The following is an 18368-nucleotide window of genomic DNA, read 5'->3' on the forward strand; positions in this document are numbered from 1 at the left end:
TATACTTTAACCAGATGCTTGTGTAGACGAAATGAAAAAATCATGTCAGATTAATTTATGCAACTTTGTCACCAGATTTATGTGATGGATGAAAAAGTACTAATTCAGTACGATTCAAGTTCAAACTGTTGCTAATTTGTGTGTTTTTCTACATTTTCGTGCCTCCAGTGAGACACGAGTGATCAAGGCCAAGTTATAAATAATAATTCCTGGGTTTTATATAGCACTTTTTTCTTGGAGACTCAAAGCGCTTTACATTGCATTATTCATTCACCCCATACTCGATGGTGGTAAGCTACATATGTAGCCACAGGTGCCCTGGGGCAGACTGACTACTCACTCTCACAGGCAGTTTGGGGTTTAGTGTCTTGCCCAAAGACACTAAACCCCAAACACCATTTTCTCGGAGCAGGAACGAGTTAGAATCCTCTCTGAACATGCTTAGTTTCGTCCTTCCAACTGTCCAAAACACATTTTCTTCTATAAAAACATTCGCTCTCACAGCCGACAGAGTGTTGCAGAGTAATCATGTATAAATACTCTTCGCCAATAGATGGCAGCACATAAATTTGCCGTTGAAATCGAAACTTAACAGACGTCAGTCCCATTAATCACCACCACCTGCTGCTGCTACCATCTTGTCTCAAAGTACTGTCAGTGACAGTGATGGAGACGTTTTTGAAAAGGAAGAATGCTAACCAGGATATCAGCTCTGCGTTCATCCAAACAGGCCCAGGTTTCACACTGAGTCTATTAAAAAAAGAAATTGGGAAATACTTTTTTTCTGTATTTATTTGATTCCTGTTGATAAAACTTTGATGACAATGACTTTATATTTTTAATACAGGCTACAGAGTTTAAAATTTTAACATTTTCGGGTGGTGGTGTGCCTCCAGATTTTTCCAAAGACAAAAGTGTGCCTTGGCTCAAAAAAGGTTGAAAAACACTGATCTAGATAATAAATGATTAAGTAAATCATGACAAGTGGAATTGCATACCATATGACCTATGCCGCACTAATATGAACAGTTTTAGGTGTTTTCAAGTGAAAATGCTGGAACTTTGTTGTGTTTTTGGGTGTCTGTTACATGACATGACAATGGCGCTCGGAGCCACTGAAAACTTTTTGAAAATGGCTCCCATGGGGGGACTTTTGAAAATGTTCCGACTCCTTCTCTGTACAGACCAGGGGTCGGCAACCTTCAACACACAAAGAGCCATTTGGACTCGTTTCCCACTGAACAGTACACACTGTTGAAGACCTTTGAGTACAGTTCATGAAAAATAGGAGCAAAAACCAAAGTGTTGAGTTTATATGTTTGTTCAGTGTATTTTAACTTGCCGTCATGACAGCATTCAATGCTTTGCACTTAAACCTCTCAAACCTTAAATTATGTTTGTGTTTCTTGGTAGATATGTTTAACACCAAAAGTTTATTAAGTAACAGTTTGTTTTTCCTTTTTGGAAAAAAAAAAGCTCTTTATTGACTTGAGATTGTTTCATTTGTCACAAATTTATATTACAGTGTCACTTTTGTCCCAATGACATTTCTTGAACAACCCAGACTTTGTGGTCACTTGTGACATATGAAACCTTGTGTCTGAGATTAAACTTCAATGCACTGTACGTTTTGCTTGTGTTGCAGTAATAGCTCTACTTTTTTATAGGAGACACACGTGTAAAGGCATTCGTTGAAAATCAACACACATTAATGTCATAAACTGTCCCTAGCCTCTAATCACTACATTATTATAAACATGTCTTCACTAATACTTAAAAAAACAAAAACAAAAAAAACACCATCAACAAGCATTTAAAAATATACATCACATTTATTTGTACTGACACCAGGAGTCCGTACAGAGTTGTCTTTGTCTACTGATGTCTTCGGGCACTGCAAAGTGCCTCTTTCCTATTTCCATACATCCAACAGTCAACAAACTGGATCACCAAGCTTTGCTTAATCGCTACCAGAAAACAGAGTTTGACAGAGCTGACACACACCACTGTTTTGTCTCTAAAGGTAACACAATGTACAAAAAAAGCAAGTCTGGAAATAGTAAGATTCTTGTTTCCATAAAAAAACTTTTTTTTCCTTCTCAATGTGTGAATAAGAAAACAATGCACTTATCTCTACTGAGCTTCTGCTGCATTGCTTGTTAGCCAGCCAAGGGGTAAATTGATGCAGATAAGTAATGAAAAGAAACAGGCCGGCTGATCCCTGTATTACTACCACAGCAGCTTTCAAGGAATTGTTCATGCTCTGTGGAGCCCCAGAGCCTTTCGGAGTCGTGAGGAAGTGGTGAGATGCCAGTCAATGAGAGGAACACATTGGGGATTCAAGTAAATTATAAAACACATCTTTCCACACAATGTTTACGCACTACAGTCTCACACTACCGTGATGTTGGAAAGAGCTGTGCAAATCAAACGTCCAGTGCCTCAAGGGCAAAACAGGGAAGTGAAAAGGATGAACTCTGAAGAGCTGCATGTGTACCGGCAGGTTCAACGCCCCCTTCGGCAGGCCTCGGGCCCTTCAGGATAGGTAAGGCCAAAGCGAGCAGGCAGTCAGAGGGAATTTGGGAGCAGAAGACTGGTGGCTCCCCTCGTGAAAAGTGAGGATGGCACAATGGCCTCGCTAGGAAGCTGAAGGCACCAGAAGAACCAGGAGCAGTGCAGTCCATGCTAGGCCCTGTGGCCGGCGGTGCACTGAGCACTGGTTGCTTTTTGCCCGAACACCTAAGAAAAAGCAAGGCGGTAGTCAATACACATGAAAACAAAGAAGCATTCATTTTTAACGCTAAACAACTCCATTGATCTTTTGAATTAATTAAATTAGGGAGTGTGGAGCTGTGAAGAAATAGTCTCATTCTTAAAAGACCACTAAAGAGAAAAGAAAGGCGGTGAGAGAAACAGCAATTTTGCAGGCATGAAAAGCACGCTGGTCACAGTGTGGACCACAAAACTTTCAGCACGTCTTGTTGCTCAGAAGTTAATTGGCTGTGCAGGAGTTGAAAGGTTTGCGTGGGAGAGGTAATTAAAACCGTATTAACCAAAGAAAACTTGGCTCGCACAGTAGCTGTGGCGACTCAATTAAGGCAGGACATAGGATTGCTACAAACAGAAAACAGCTTGTGCACAGAAATTTAATTCCTGCGGTCATGTAATGGAGTCCGGGAGTGAGAGGGGAGGTAAGTCAAAGAGCCTGGAGCTTACCGGACGAGGTAACAACTCGAACTTGGGAGCTGACCGCTCCTTCTCCGCCTTCGCTGAGCGCGCGCACCTCAATGGTGTAAGTGCCCCCCTCGGGCAGGGACAGGATGGTGGAGGGGTTGATGGTTCTTGTCACTTGGTTGTAGCTCCGACCCTCCTGTTTGACCAACACCTGCAGGACAAAAAAAGACCTATCACATCAGTGTCTTTTTGGCCACCCACTTTAACAGCAATCACAACAGCAAGTTTCTACAATGAATTCAGCAAAACCTAATGCACATTCATATAATTAAATAGATAGATAGATGGATGGATAACATAACACAAGGAAATGTTAAACAAAAACAGTAAACAGTAGCTAAAACCCCCCCCCCCCTCAAATTTATGATCTGTATCATTTAAATATTTTAGATACAAAGGTAGAGTCGAGTGTCATCCGTGCAGCTATGAAATTGTATATTGTGTCTGCAGAAAATATGACCAAGGTGTAGGATGATGGGCAATGAAGAAGATGGGGCCGAGGACATTTAGACAAATATTTATACTGAATGCAGGATTAGGAAATGGCCTCAAATGAAGGAAGGTGATTTCATTTCCCAGCACTTTTAAAGATAACAAACAAAGTTAAAGATGGACACTTACAGATCTGTTTCAAGGAAGATTACAGAAAGTGAAAATTCATGCAGGTAAATATTTGACTTTTCCTGCATCTCATATCAACTGTGCGTGCAAGTTTTAGGACTGGTTCTTTACCATGTACCCAATGACACCTGATTCATTGGCTTTTGCCTTCACTGGATCCCAGCTTAGTGACACGTTGTTGCCCTCCTGAATCCACATGACGTTGATCGGAGGCTGAGCTGGAGCTACAACAAGAACACAACCCCGTCAGTGCACACTCAACACACACTTCCATAAAGAGCTTCTAAAAACTTGGCCAATTAGCATACTTTTTTTTTTTTTTTACAAAGGGATTCTGATCTAACTTAACAGGTAGCCTGTATTCCATATATAGAATTACATTATTAGTGTCAGGGCTGCACTCACGGGCTTTCCTGGTCTTGGCTGTGACAGCAGCACTGGCAGGACCCTGGCCGATGCTGTTGAAGCCTTTTACTGTGATGAGATACAGGCTGTTCCCCTCTAGTCCTGTCAAGACCATGGACGTTTCGTTTTTCACGGTTTGTTGTTTTTTCCCCGACTCTTCCTGCTCACTGTCTTTCCAGTAGCTGACCTGTTAACATAAATGAGGGGCTGAAACGTACCGCTCGCAACTGTCGTCTTATGCAGAGGGTAACATGTCACGCACCGTATGTGAATGCACAATTATCCAAGCGAGCATAGAGTGAATCTATAAAAATATGAAAAACCTCGTATCCTCTCGGTCTGCCGGGCCCAGGATTCGGTGGTTTCCACGTCAGCCTTATTTCCGAGGAAGAAATGCCGTAAGCTTTCACATCAGACGGCGGCTCTCTTGGCTCTGCAAAGCAAATCAAAATGATGATGATTGTGAAATGCTTAAAACTTCCCCCCGGTGGCTTTCACGTCTGCACAATGTGGTTATTAACTCACCCCCCTCAGCAGAGTGGATGATGACCACTTTGCTGAATGGCCCGTCTCCCTTGTTGTTGTACACGCCGACTTTCACTTCAAATGGCGTGAGAGGAGGGAAGGTTTCGTCCCTGTATTTGTACATGGTGGAGTCTGCAGAGGTCACCATCTTCTCCTTCCAGCCTCGGGTCCCGTTGGCACGAAATGCCACAATGTACCCGAAACCCTCTCCGTTCTGGAACTCCTCGGACACAGGCTGGAAATATGGGAGAAAGAAAAGAGCAATCACTAAAAATAAGTCTTTCACAGAGGGTAAAGTGTAAAACTGGCTTACCCGGATTTACAACCTGTGACTGTACATGCACTATTGGCACATTTTGTCTTCTGGGCAGCTCCCTCAGAGACAGTCCAAATCCAAGTGTACAGAAAACGACTTTTTCCTCTGTGGTAATCCTGAATAACCAGCTTTCAATTTCCCACCCATTTACTGCAACTGTGTCTCCGTGTTAATAAAGATGCAGTCAGCGTTGAGTAATGGAAACAAATCATGTCTGGCTCAGTTGGGCCCATGACGTTGCTATTTATCTTTTCATGACTGGCAAGCCAATTTTGGGGACCTGGGTTTTTGTGCCCTGGCTTCAACAATTATCTGTGAGTTTCCTGAAGTGGTGAAACTGGGAGCTGTCTTCCACAGCTGCTCTGTGGTTAATCAAATCAAATGCCAATTTATTAAGTGAGCGAGAATTTAATTAAAACGTGAGCTGCGAGGGATAAAATCTTTGGCTAGATCTAATAAATGGCGAACACCTGTACACCTGCTTTTTGGCGAGAAGTCTGCCACTCTCGCTGTAATGTGTCCTGATTTAATAAGATTCAGAGTAATGCTGTCCCCTGAAGGCTTTGCCCGTATTAGCAATGTAGCCTACGGAGAGGTAGTTCACATTTCACTCAGCAACAAGCAATCACCATGACTGCCTAATTATAGGGATGAACAGTGAAAATGAATTAGCCTCCATCAGAGTTATTATGTAAACTGGCAGTGCTTTACCACAAAAAGAGACCAAAGAACAAAAAGAGAGCGCGAACAAATGAGATAGTTATGTTTAGAAACACTTGCGGGTTTGAAGGCGCTGGACAGACGTTGATAAGTGTGGTCACATGGTGAGAGGGATGATGGGACAGAGGTAAGTCTTGTGGATGGAATGATGGGACCCGCTGGGTTCAGTGATGGCAACTGTGGGGCATCACTAATGGTCCTCTCTATGGTTCCCGGAGAAAGAAAGAAAAAAAAAAAAAGGTCTCTCACAGCCGACTCTAATGAGACGGCTGAACGAAGCTGCAGAGACTTTTTAGTCATTCATCCTGCTTAATAATCCTACCCACCATGGCTGTCCAGACACTGACAGCCCTCCACAGATGATTGGAGAGGCAGAACTGCCATGCTCTTGCCTGCCTCGACTGCCAAAGAGGGCCAACATTCCCGCACTGTCTCCTCCAATATCCACCTCCATTGATCACTCACCAAGTCCTGATTTATTTCCAAAGGCATTTAGCAGAAACAGGAATAACTAGGGCAGAGCGAGACTGACTTTAAAATGCCAAGTCTCAAACGGAGGCTACTGTATCTAAGTATCTGTGTAACTCCTGAAAGCTGACACACATATTGATGGATGACCAGATCCTGTACAGACACACACACGTGTCTGTACAGGATCTGGTCAATGTGAGAAAACATTAGTCTCTAAGAAGCACTTCAATTCTACACTTAGTACTTTAGAAGAAACTTAAATTGACAGCAAAAATGAATAAAAATGAGTAAACTGAATAACACTATAGCGCTCAGTTTTGTGCTGTTGGAGAGACGAATCATCCCTGAAAAGATGAAAACACAAATCCTGCGAAAATGATCACACTAAAAACTGTAAAATGAACGCATGCTTACAAAACAGTTTTATTAGTGTTTGTGTCCAACAAAGTTTCTTTTAACTCTCCCCCGATTGTTCTTTGAACATGGCGTCCTGTATTTTTTATATGGAGGTTGTCATTTGTTATACTTGCAAAGCTAATGACACTCTTGAGTTATAAATAGGAAACAGTCTTCTACCAAACACCATCCCATCTGGAATGGACATTATGCCCCATAATGTGCCACAGAGGTGCACTTCTCCTGATGTGAAGGTTATCTTCCCAGTGGCAGTTGGGCTCCCATACTTAATAACTACAAGAATAACTGTCAGTTGCCTCCACATCTGTTCACTGTTCCCTTGTTAATATATCCTTCAACTAATCTCAATTGCAAATTTTCAACACTGCTCATAGTAATTCAGCACAAGAATCTGGCCAAGAGCCAAGATGTCCTCTTGGAAATGGTTAACATTAATATCATCTTTACATGGTGTGTGATTTACAGCATTTCATGCAGCCATTGTAGCCGGGGATCACAAAACTGATATTCATATACAAGTCTGGATTCAGAGGAAGCGACTGGGAAAGTCAAGGTTAATCATAACTGTGCCTCTCTGGTGGGACATAATTTTAAATTCACTACATCTTAATCACTTGCCGGGCTGATGCAGCTCTGTGTAGTGTGCGGCCCAGCTGGCCCCCTTTGAGCTTTGTCAGCAACTTCTGCATTTGTGACCAAATTGTGCCCTCTAACTTTTGAGATCATGGATGATTGAACACATTTTAACAGAATAAACTGAGATTGTGTGCAAAATGCAAAAACGAAATACACGTAATGGGATTGATATGACACTGGAAAGGGTCATCGAAGATGTCTCATCTGTTCATATTGAGGGAGTGTGGAGATATACAGCATTAATATATTTCTTTACTTCAATAACATTTAATCTCATCTCATCCATTTTTTAAACTGAGTGCTTTGACCTCGGGTTACCATCCAGTACCAGCAAGCTCAGGAGATTCTGACAGAGTGAAATGGCTCATGTTTTTTTCCTTCCTCCAACCTGATCAAAGTCTCCAATTCAGAGGTCAAAGCGAATGAAAGACGGTTCAGTAGAAGTCATGCAGAATGCCGGAGCTGATGGGTCCACGCTGCCTGCCCTCTGAAATGGAAAGAGGTCATTTTGCTTGAATGACTTGGGTTCACCTAAGCTCCTCAAAACTCACCAGACCATCTCAACCTTTGTGTTACCCACAGAATAAAAACATGCATCTCCCCTGCCTCTTTGTATCAAAGGGGTTACGGCCTTCGGGAGTTCAGATCGTCACTGCCTGGGTGTTTTAAGTCGAGCGGTTCAGTATGTGAACCCGCTGGTGTGTGGAAAATGCTGCTGAAAATGCTCCACAACACTCACCATGCTTCTCTTATCCAATCATGTTTTACGAGTAATGATACAATTCTTTTACAACAAACCTTAACCAATCTTTCAGGAACACATTTTCCCAGGAATATATTGTATTCCTGATGAAATATTTATGTGCTTATAGGTCAGCTGCTGCATTTGCATGAACCACAAGTGATCAGATTAAACGCCAATTTAAACTTCTCTGTCTGATTAGATTCTAGATGAGGTTGTGTAGCTGGAATCTGTAGTGTCTGAGTCTTGTGTGCATCTCTGTTACATAACACAGGTAACAACTCCATCTCGAACATGAACATGAAACATGAAATTGTGTTCAACATATGTAAATGTTATACAAGGGTGTAAACATCAAATTGAACTTTTAATAGGTTTAGCAGCAAAGGATTTAAAAGTTGCCAATTTTAGTTATTAATACTTATGGAAAGGACATTTTTGAAAGTCACCTACCTCTGGACAGTAAAGCTAAATTTTTTTGACTCATGCCAGAAAGATGGCCAAAAAGAGACAAATAGCTATTTAATATGTTGTTGGCGGCAGGCTCGCAAGGACCCTATGAAAAAATGCTTGCACAGAAGAGCCCAACTGTGAATATGTGGATGAACATCACAACAGACGTCAGCAGGCCGGAGACAGTAACAGCAGATGTGAATTAAAGGGGAATGTAAATTGGTGTGACTCTCCTGTGATCAACTGGTGACCACCTGCCTTCAATAGCACTGAGCTCTGTGGATCAATAAATAGTTGGATGAATTTTTGCCCAAGGTATGATTACGCACAGAATTGTTAATACAGATATTATATAATATGCAACCGCTGACACTTGGGAGGCTTTTAAAATGTATAAACAATACAAATAAAGTATGAACAATGACAATATGTAGACAAAAAGATAATCAAAAAAATGGCATAAAGAAAGCTCATTTAAAAAGTACAAGTACAAGTGAATGCAATCCAATGAAATCTGATGTTCAGGCTTGTGTCAGTTTCACTGTTTCTGCTTGCATGTTCAAAACCGTGAGCTCTATCAAGGATTTCAATTCAAGTGCCAACATATTCCAGAGCTTCCTGTCTATTACTCAAAGAAAGATGAGGAATGTTCATCTTGGATGGATGGATGGATCTTTAAAAATTAAATGAAAAACTAGGGCCCATGCCGTTGGCGAGGTCCCTAATTATAAATATGTCCAGCTAGTTAGCCCCACTTGGTGCTAAAAAATACAACACGTAAATAGATTTCAATCACAATCATCAGGACTGTTTTTCTATGAATGCTGCTGCAAATCCCTGAGTACATTAGGTCGGTAGAGTGAAACAAGCCGAGAGGGAGCCGGAACCAGCACAAGAGGGTTCAATACGACCCAATCTGTGACGATCTTGGAAATGGTTAAAAAAGAGAAAAACACGTTGCAATTATTACGTTTTTTCGATAAAATAGACTAAACTAAATGCTGTTTCCAAGTTGTGTGAGAGAGAACCGAACAGCAGACAGCAGGCGGATAGCTACCTCCATAATAAACAGATAGCATTAACATGGACTTTTGCTATACACTTCAAAAAGAAATGTTAAAAAAATAGAAAAGACTTTGATACAAGTTCAATGAGTTCTGAGAAGCAACAGGCTTTCCCCTCCACATTAGGAAAAAATCCACAGGTCGTATGCCGCTTTCACCTCATTATCCAGTTGTTATGACATCTCGACACGGGGCATGTAATGCTACACACTGCTAGCCGCGGTTAGCCACGGAGCACCGACATACACAGCCAGACACAGATTAACGGATCAGCAACACACACAGCCAGCCGAGGAACACCGGAGGAAACACATGGCTAGTGGCGGTTAGCCACAGAGCACTGACAAACAAAGTTAGCCACGGTCACGGCCGAGCTACGGAGCACTGCAACAATGCACACAGCTAGCGGCGGCGAGACATGGTGCACCGATCTAGCCACAGAACATTGATCCACATTTGGGATGTTTAAAACTTTTAATTCAGAGATGGATTGTCAACTAGTGATAGTTACTTTGAAAAAATGAATCTGATTAGTAGTTACACCTTTAAAAGTAACTTTTTAGTTACTTTCAGCAGCTGCTGACAACAAGGCTCCACATGATCTCAACATAAAAATGAAACCGGTTTTACCAAAAACTCAGTTTTGATTCCTGCTTGGCCTCCTGCTGATACATATGTAACCTTTGGCTGTCATACTTTGTTGTATTTATATGTGACATAGTTTTGTTATCAGATTTTTACTATTATTGGTATTTATTACTCGGAGATGTCATTGTAGTCTGTTGTTGCACTATTTATTTATTTACTTATTTGCACTTCCTGCTCTATGCGACCTTTCAATTGCCCCCGGGGACAAATAAAGTCATTCATTGATTGCTTGATTGATTGAAAAAGGGCTGTGTCAGTTTAATAAAAAAGCGGCTTTGCAGACAAAAAACTGGATAAGTAACTTTAATCTGATTACTGGTTTGGAAATAGTAATGCGTTAGATTACTCGTTACTGGAAAAAGTGGTCAAAACAGACTAACGTGTTACTAATTAATGCGTTATCGGCATCACTGTTGTCACCCCCCCACCCCCATTCAGCATACAGAGCAAGCTGCTACTATGAACAATGACACAACACTACAGTAGTCCCACCCACCGGAAGTTGTAAGACAAAATTATGCAATATAGTGGCGCCCTAGTTTTGGCGCTGAGTAAGGTCAATAGCCTTTAAATTTAAACTTGGCTGGATTCCACTTCATGCAAGTGAGTTTCAGACAGCTCCGGGAGAAAGGTATGTCTGCAGAGCCGGAGGCTGCAGCGTCAGTGTTGCAGACAGTAGTATTGAGCTCCGGGGTGAAACGTGTTGAAAACGCAGCTCAGAAATGAGCCGCACTGCACCCAGCATGCACAGCGATGCAATTCACATAGACAGCGAACAGGATGCGAGAAATTGACGGATCCTGTGGACATGTACCTTCATTCTGCACTGCAGATCTTAAATCAGATTGATCATTGTGATTGATCAATCTGAGCTATTGTGTTAATTTTGACAACCGTATATATAAAGAAATAAAATAAATGTTTTCTATTAATTCTTTACAATTTTCTTGGTGGGTTGGTCCGATTAGAGCCTCTTACAAAATGCATTACAAAAATGCAGCAGATTATTACAAAATGTGGATATTATGAAATGGAGTGGCATTATTACATAATGTGGTATATTAAATGGGTATTAAAAGTCATTTTTTACAGGATGTACTTGTTGGCATTAAGGCTAATGGAAAAACTTTGTCGTTGGTGGTATTGTTATGTCTCAAAACTATAATATAACTTGGCCCTGACACTTGAAATCCGATCAACATTCTTTATTTTCCACATGAGCTGTTTAACCTTTTCTTTGTTTTTCAGTTAGTTTCCAGTTTTATGGTTCTGGGAGTGGCGGGCAAGCTGATGCCGATCCCGAACGCACACAGAGAACACCCAGTGACTGCAGCAAAGTCATCATGTCTCACCTGAAGTGAATACAAACTAATGCAATCACCCGTGTATCGTAAAATCATTAGACCGTTTCCTTCAAGCCTGGAACCACAAGGAAGAGCGTCGTCCATCAAACACGACTCATCCCCCTTAATAACGTCTGACAAGTATTCCCAGGGAACCAAAAGTGAAGGTTTTTAATCAGGAGCACATGCAGTCACCGACACTACATGATTATAAACTCACAGTCACACACAGGGCTTTGTTATTTAGTGAGTGTTCCTACAATGGGCAAAGCTGCAGTTTAAAGATGGATGTTAAAGTGAATCTGGGAGCTTGTCTTCACATTACTGATCTCAATCTGTGGGTCCAAGAGTGTCTGATTGATAATGACTCTCTTCTTTGTGCCTTTATAATTTTTTTTAGGCTTTGTCAGCTTCAGGTGTATTATGTTGTTTGGAATTGCATTTATTAACATATCAATAATAACTCTGGAGCTCCTTTTATTGTCATTACAGCTGTAAAAAAATTCAAAAAAATAAAAAGTACCTTTTTTTGTATTAAGATAAAAAAAAAAAGAAAAGCCAAAATCTACTGCATTAGTATTTGTAACCAAAAGTCAACAGAACTGTGTTTTCTATTTTGTCTAATTAAATGTGGATGAATCATTTTAATGAGATGAAATCTTTGGAATTCTCGGTCAACAGATAATTAAAATAAACCTAAGAAGAACCAAACAACTGGATTTACATGTAATTCAAGTAAATAAATATCGTTATTAAAAACCTCATGGAGGAAATCTGAACTCATTTCACTGCCGTGCCCTTGATTTCTTGATTTGACTGCAGTGCAAGATTCACATGATTGTTACCTGTTGTCACATTGGTGCCTGGCTGGGTGACTTACCTCCCATGAGATGACCAGCTCGTGCCTGCGGCCATTTCCTCCGCTAACGTTCACCGGTGCCACCGAAGGGACTGCAGGAAATAGAAACGGTTGACACTGCATCACTACCCCAAGATGACAGTTTCATTTCAGCATGAATTATAATGATGACACAAAGGAGAAATCAGGTGGAGAGCCATTTTCTTTGACCTGCTGTGTTAGAAACACCTGAAAATGAACATTTCCATCTTATTCAATTGAGCAAAATAAGCACTCAGGTACATCATTTGTATATGAAAGAATCTGATGGAGTAGAAAACTAAAAATCTAATTTATTGCATCAATTATAGCTTAAAATGCTTCAAAATTCAAGGTTTGGTTGCTTCAAAAAGTTATGATCTCCTCCAGTCAATAGTTTAACACAAATTTAAGTTTTTTACTGATGATTGGAGAAATAGATTATGGATTATAGAGAACAGAAGACTATAAATGACTTGGGCAACAGCAATCATACATGAATATCATAAACTGTATAAAGATATACGTGAAAACAAATAGTCCAAACTTTTAGAACTCATTATTTCAGTGTTATTCAAATTAAAGCAGTTCAAATGTAAGTATAAACCATAAATCATTGACTCACTTTATGATGTAATAAAATGATTACACTATTAGGGGAAAAATATTGTGCCTGCCCCTTAATGTGAAATTAAAAGTTTTTAAGTTTTGGCCTCAGTGTCTTGTTACATTATTGACCAATATTTATTGGTCAATAATTATCCTGTGAAGTCTACACAAAAATACACAAAAGAAGCATCAATCGCCATATTCAGCTCAAGTTGGTTTTCTGTGTTATCTGCAACTGTCCTCACACTGTTGTTCCATCAAGAACATGGTCAGGTGGCACTTTAAGTTGCAAAAAGGATTATTTTCTCGATGCCCGGTCGACGACCACAACAAACTAAAAGCTACGGTTTGTTCCCAGGGAGCAAAAGTGGAAATGGCATTCGGTTTGAAATACAGATTATCTGCAGTGAACCTCACAAATCAAACATTGTTTGAAGCCTGCTTTGACACATCTGTCAGTCAAACTGAGCCGTTTCTGTATTTTGTTCCACGTTCAAAGCCCATTGTTGACATTTAAACAACGCGCGGTAAATTTCAGGATGAATTACTCCGACCGTGTATGGCTACAGTAATTAATCCGGTAATTACGCAGAAGAAATGGGACAGATTAAATAAACCACTTCAAAATGACCACTGACCTTTGTAATTATTGTATTTTATGGAGGGGAAACAGGCGCTTAGCAGAGCGGCACAGTGGATTTCTGCCAGCCATAAATAGTGCACTCTGCTGTGTGGTTGCCTCGGGGCATTAAAGGACTGGCTGCTTTTGCAGAAACACCAAACTTGTTGAAATTCATATAAGCAGCTTATTTTCAACTTCTTCCTCAATTAAAACCGAGTATATTAACAATGGGGACATACCACGGTCAGGATGTGGAGTGTGGGGCCAACAGCTAAGCTCTGTCAACAATAAATCATCAGCTGGAATTCGTCCTTATTATATGAAACGCAGGGTTTTCTGCATCCCAATGAGATCTGACAGGATGTGACTTGAATTCAGCCTCAACTTCTGGGACTTCACCTGCTTCTTTTGTGCGCACTCCTCTGGAAGGAGCGCTGGGATCTCCCGTCCCGATGCCATTGCTGGCCACTACTCTGAACTCGTACTCCACCCAGGGATTGAGCTCCACAGCCATGGCCGACTCCATGTCCCCCGTCACCGGCTCCGGGTCTGCGCACACACACACACACACGCACACACGCACACGCACGCACGCACGCACGCACACACACACACACACACACACACACACACAGAATGTTGTTGCTCAGTCTCTCACCCCCAAAAAATATAAGCACTACTTCACAGCTGCTACACTTCTCTCCTCCTTCTGTATAGTATGTGAGCAATATACTGTCACAAGTGCAAACACTCAGCCATAAGTGTGTTTGACAGAGTGCTCATATCTATAGTGAGTAAAGTTTAGGATTCATCATCTTTAAAAAGTCCCCCCCAACCCCCAAATAGCTGTAGACCTCCCAGCTCAGCTTTTTATCGCACGATAAAATGACAGTAACACCAAAACAATATTTTAAATACTGTGTATTCTACCACCAATTTGAATCCACATTCGGATTATCATGAGAAACATTTCATTTTACTATACCGTAGTGTATTTAGCCATATACAGGTTAAACTTGCAGTTCAACTCTGTTGCTCGTTATCTATGATTCACTTGTTTGCAATATATTATATAAAACTATGGAAGTCAGATATTGAGCCGCTGGATTAATTAAAAAAAAAATGAAGAGAAAGACCTTTACACTCATATCAGAAACATACCAAAAAACAATATAATAAATGTAGCTGTGACAAGGTGTATTAACATATTTACAAGTGACATATTTACATGTCTGTATTCTTGTAGCAGAGGGTGGGGAACATGTTTTGGGTGTATGTGGTAAAAAATCAAACAGCTGATACCTTTTCTTTTTCCTCGCAAAATTGCAGGAAAAGGGCATGCTGACAACCTACATAAATTTCTCTTCATTATAAAATCAAATTGGAGTTATTAAATACAAATGAGCATCAATTGTAAATGAATAAAGTCTGAAAAAGTTATCTTGTCTATGTATAATATGTTTTCTTACAAGGATGACTGCAAACTTTTCAGTTTCTGTGGATTAAAGCTGAGAGTTGACATCTTAACCTCACAGCCATCGTTTCATTTCAAATCCATTCTGCAGAAGTGTAGAGCCAGAACAAATAAACAAGGAAAAAAAGAGAAAAGAAATAGCATTGTGTTGGGTTTTATGGACTGTGCATCTTTTCACCTTCCCTCCAGACTTTTGTGACTTGGCTTATTTTCCCGACAGGTGGCGAAGACACACAATCCACTTAAAACTTTGTACATGTCGTTGTGATGTATGAACAACACCTCGATCGCAGCTTCAGAGAGCATTTGGTAAGTATGAGTCATTACACAGAGGGATGTTGATTTCAATCAATTTTCACAGTTTCTGCAGAACCAAGCGATGCAATTTAATGGCATGGTGAGGCTGGGGGGGGGGCGCACACAAAAAAACAAGGTTCATGAATGTATTTAGAACAGAATTACGAGCACGTAACACAACTAATCTAGTTTCTTCAGGACTGCCATAATCAAGCTTTGTCAATATTGATCCCGTAATAACAAACAAACATTGACTAAAAGCATATCCATGTCACCAACGGACCAGAGGTCTCCGAAGCACTGGAGCTCACACTCTTATCATCCAAAGCGCTCACAATGAGACCACTCTGTTCAAGCAAGCTGCTCTTCAAACACCAGCTGATAACTGTTTGCAAGCAGTGGGAGCGAAAAGCTCAATCCCCCTTCATGCTAATCTGAACAACTTCAACACTGACAGTACATCACAAGAGTCCTAATTGTGCTTTATTGAATTAAATATGGTTGAACGGACACAATGTGAGAGGAGTGTATACAAAGTATGATTTATGTATCTGCGGGGAAGAATCATTATCGTACCTTAAACTCCACTATCGTTATCACACGGCATATTAAGATGAATTACACACAATGCTTAGCCAGCTTTCATCATTTAATGCTAAGTGATAATAACTGATGGTTATTCTGTCAAGCTGCAGAGCCTCAGGATTGGAGCTCCAAAGGTTAATTTTCCCACTAACTGCTGAGTTAAGCTCAAGTCTGTTTACAACAATGGAAAAGCTAACCCAGAAATGTTTTTTTATTTTTTGGAAAGTAAATTAGTAAGGTGCGTTTTTTAAAACGAAACTTCGAGTTTAAATTCCCATGATCTCTTTGTCTGTCCTTGTATCTCCTCTATCCTCAAACCCCAACTGGAACGGCAGAAAGTCTCCACCTCTGAGTTTGTTTCTGCAGGTTTCTTCCTGTTGAACGGAGTTTTTCCTTTCCATCTCCTCTGCTTGCCCATGTGATTTTGTCAGTGTTTTTTTTTCTGTAAAAGTGCTTTGAAAAGCCTGTGTCGTATTTGGCATTAAAGAAATAAAGTTGAATTGAATTCAACTTTAGTGCTTTAGAGTCCCTGACTGTTGAGGAAAGGCTTATATAGATTGAGGTAAAATGTGACAATACATTGACATCTCTTGCCCCGTCTGGACTGATTTTCCATGCCTGTACATAACTTTGTGTGGCATTAAAGCCTTCGTATATACCTCCAACCTCCCTAGGCTACAATTTGCTCCTTATTGATTACCTGTTCTGACAGTTTGCCAGCCTAATGAAAATGGGCTCCGGGCCTGTAAATTATAGGTGCTGATAGGGCTGTGGTTGTCCAGGCCACGAGTCCACGACAGGGTGGCGGTGGTGTCTGTGATCTCCTCCACTATTACCACTCCGGGGGGGCCTGGAGGACCTGGTGAGAGGACAAGAATTAGGAGACGAAGCAAATTGCAGGACTCGACGTCTAACGCAGCAACGCTTCAGAAAAATAAAGACAAAAACAAAAAAACAATCACACGTGCAGTTTCAATCACCTTAAACCTGGAGCATTGTCATGTCTTCATTACATTACTGCTTCACTGTAGTTATTTTTACACATAAAACAGAGTCATGCTTGACACAGTCGAACAAGGACTCCAGCTGACTCAGATCTGCTGCCAAGGATTTCCTGCTGGTTGAGGGGAAAGTGGAGCTTTGTTTTGGGGCTTTCAGATGCAGTTGGCCAGGTCTGCTGAGCATGACTGGGTGGTAGGCCTTCCTGTGTTGTAACACTGCTCAACATACGTTTACCTCAGTATTTAATGGTAATTGTAATCTGCAAAGTGCAGCAAACATCTGAGGACTCTGGGGCAAACAGCTGCACATGAGGAGCCAGCAGGTGGTACTCTCAGTGAAAATCAATGTACTGTGTCCCACAAAAAAGTGCCCATTAGATGGTGGCACAGAAATGTGGCGTTCATGTTGCCACAGTGACCTATACAATAATAATCTGATTACTAGTTACTGCTTTAAAAAGTAACTTAGTTACTTTACTGATTACTTGTTTTTAAAAGTTAGACTACAAGTAACTTTTTAGTAGCTTTATATGCAACAATATAAAGCTAAAGCAATATAATAGTAATAAATGCAACAATGACAAACAATGACAAATGCCATTCCAGAGAAAAGTTGTTGAGAAGATGATACAGACTCTTTAAGAAGTACTTTATCACAATTTACTCAATGTCGCTGATCGAAATAACATTTTCCCCGAGAAACAATCGCACCCTTTAAATTACCCTCCCAAACCTATTTTCAAGAGACATCATTTAACAATAATAATGAATTGTTGCCCAGTCATAGCATAAACAGTGAAAAAGCAAAAGTAAGTGCTGCGGTTTTGCTCGGATGAATAGTCCTTGTCATCCCAGGACTGACACTCCTCAGATCGTGAGGCATGGGGAGACTTTCAACCAGAAAATGAGCCTGAAGTCATGTGAAAACACACCGAGGCGAAGCACCCGCTACAATACATCTCAGTAACACCGAGAAATGACCAAGGTTTTTAATCACTCAACATTTCAGCCAATCTAACAGCTCATATTAAGCCTGCTCGAGCAGAAAGACCGTCTGTTGGGCCCATGCACAGTCATAATATAAAATTAGTCAAGATGATCAAAAAGGGGGCCAGTAGTCATTGTGCGACTGTCCCCCACCAGCAGCAAATCTCTAATGTTCGATGTAATTAACCAAACCTCCCAGATGTGCAGCGGCTGTAATAACTTGGGCTAATTTAATAGATTGGCTAAAAAAAAACGTTACAATTATTTCACTGTATTGCAGACAGCTTTAAAGGTACAGTTCTCAACGATTCAAGCCTGATA

The 18368-nt window shown here is 40.7% G+C and overlaps 1 protein-coding gene across 1 annotated transcript in view; it reads right to left on the minus strand.

The window, feature by feature from the left end:
* Window positions 1-2638: 2638 nt before the first annotated feature.
* cntn5 (contactin 5) overlaps window positions 2639-18368 on the minus strand; it is a gene marked incomplete at its 3' end in the record, with an annotated part of 94000 nt that continues 78270 nt past the window's right edge. Inside the window, exons 15-23 of the mRNA XM_080502406.1 lie at window positions 16760-16918; window positions 14103-14252; window positions 12476-12546; window positions 4786-5020; window positions 4584-4693; window positions 4261-4447; window positions 3967-4079; window positions 3217-3385; window positions 2639-2739 (exon numbers count right to left, since the gene is read on the minus strand). Of these exons, the coding sequence (XP_080358532.1) occupies window positions 2639-2739; window positions 3217-3385; window positions 3967-4079; window positions 4261-4447; window positions 4584-4693; window positions 4786-5020; window positions 12476-12546; window positions 14103-14252; window positions 16760-16918 (1295 nt within the window). The remainder of the gene's footprint in view (window positions 2740-3216; window positions 3386-3966; window positions 4080-4260; window positions 4448-4583; window positions 4694-4785; window positions 5021-12475; window positions 12547-14102; window positions 14253-16759; window positions 16919-18368) is intronic.

Source organism: Blennius ocellaris (assembly GCF_963422515.1).
Source record: "Blennius ocellaris genome assembly, chromosome: 2".
Taxonomy (NCBI): domain Eukaryota; kingdom Metazoa; phylum Chordata; class Actinopteri; order Blenniiformes; family Blenniidae; genus Blennius; species Blennius ocellaris.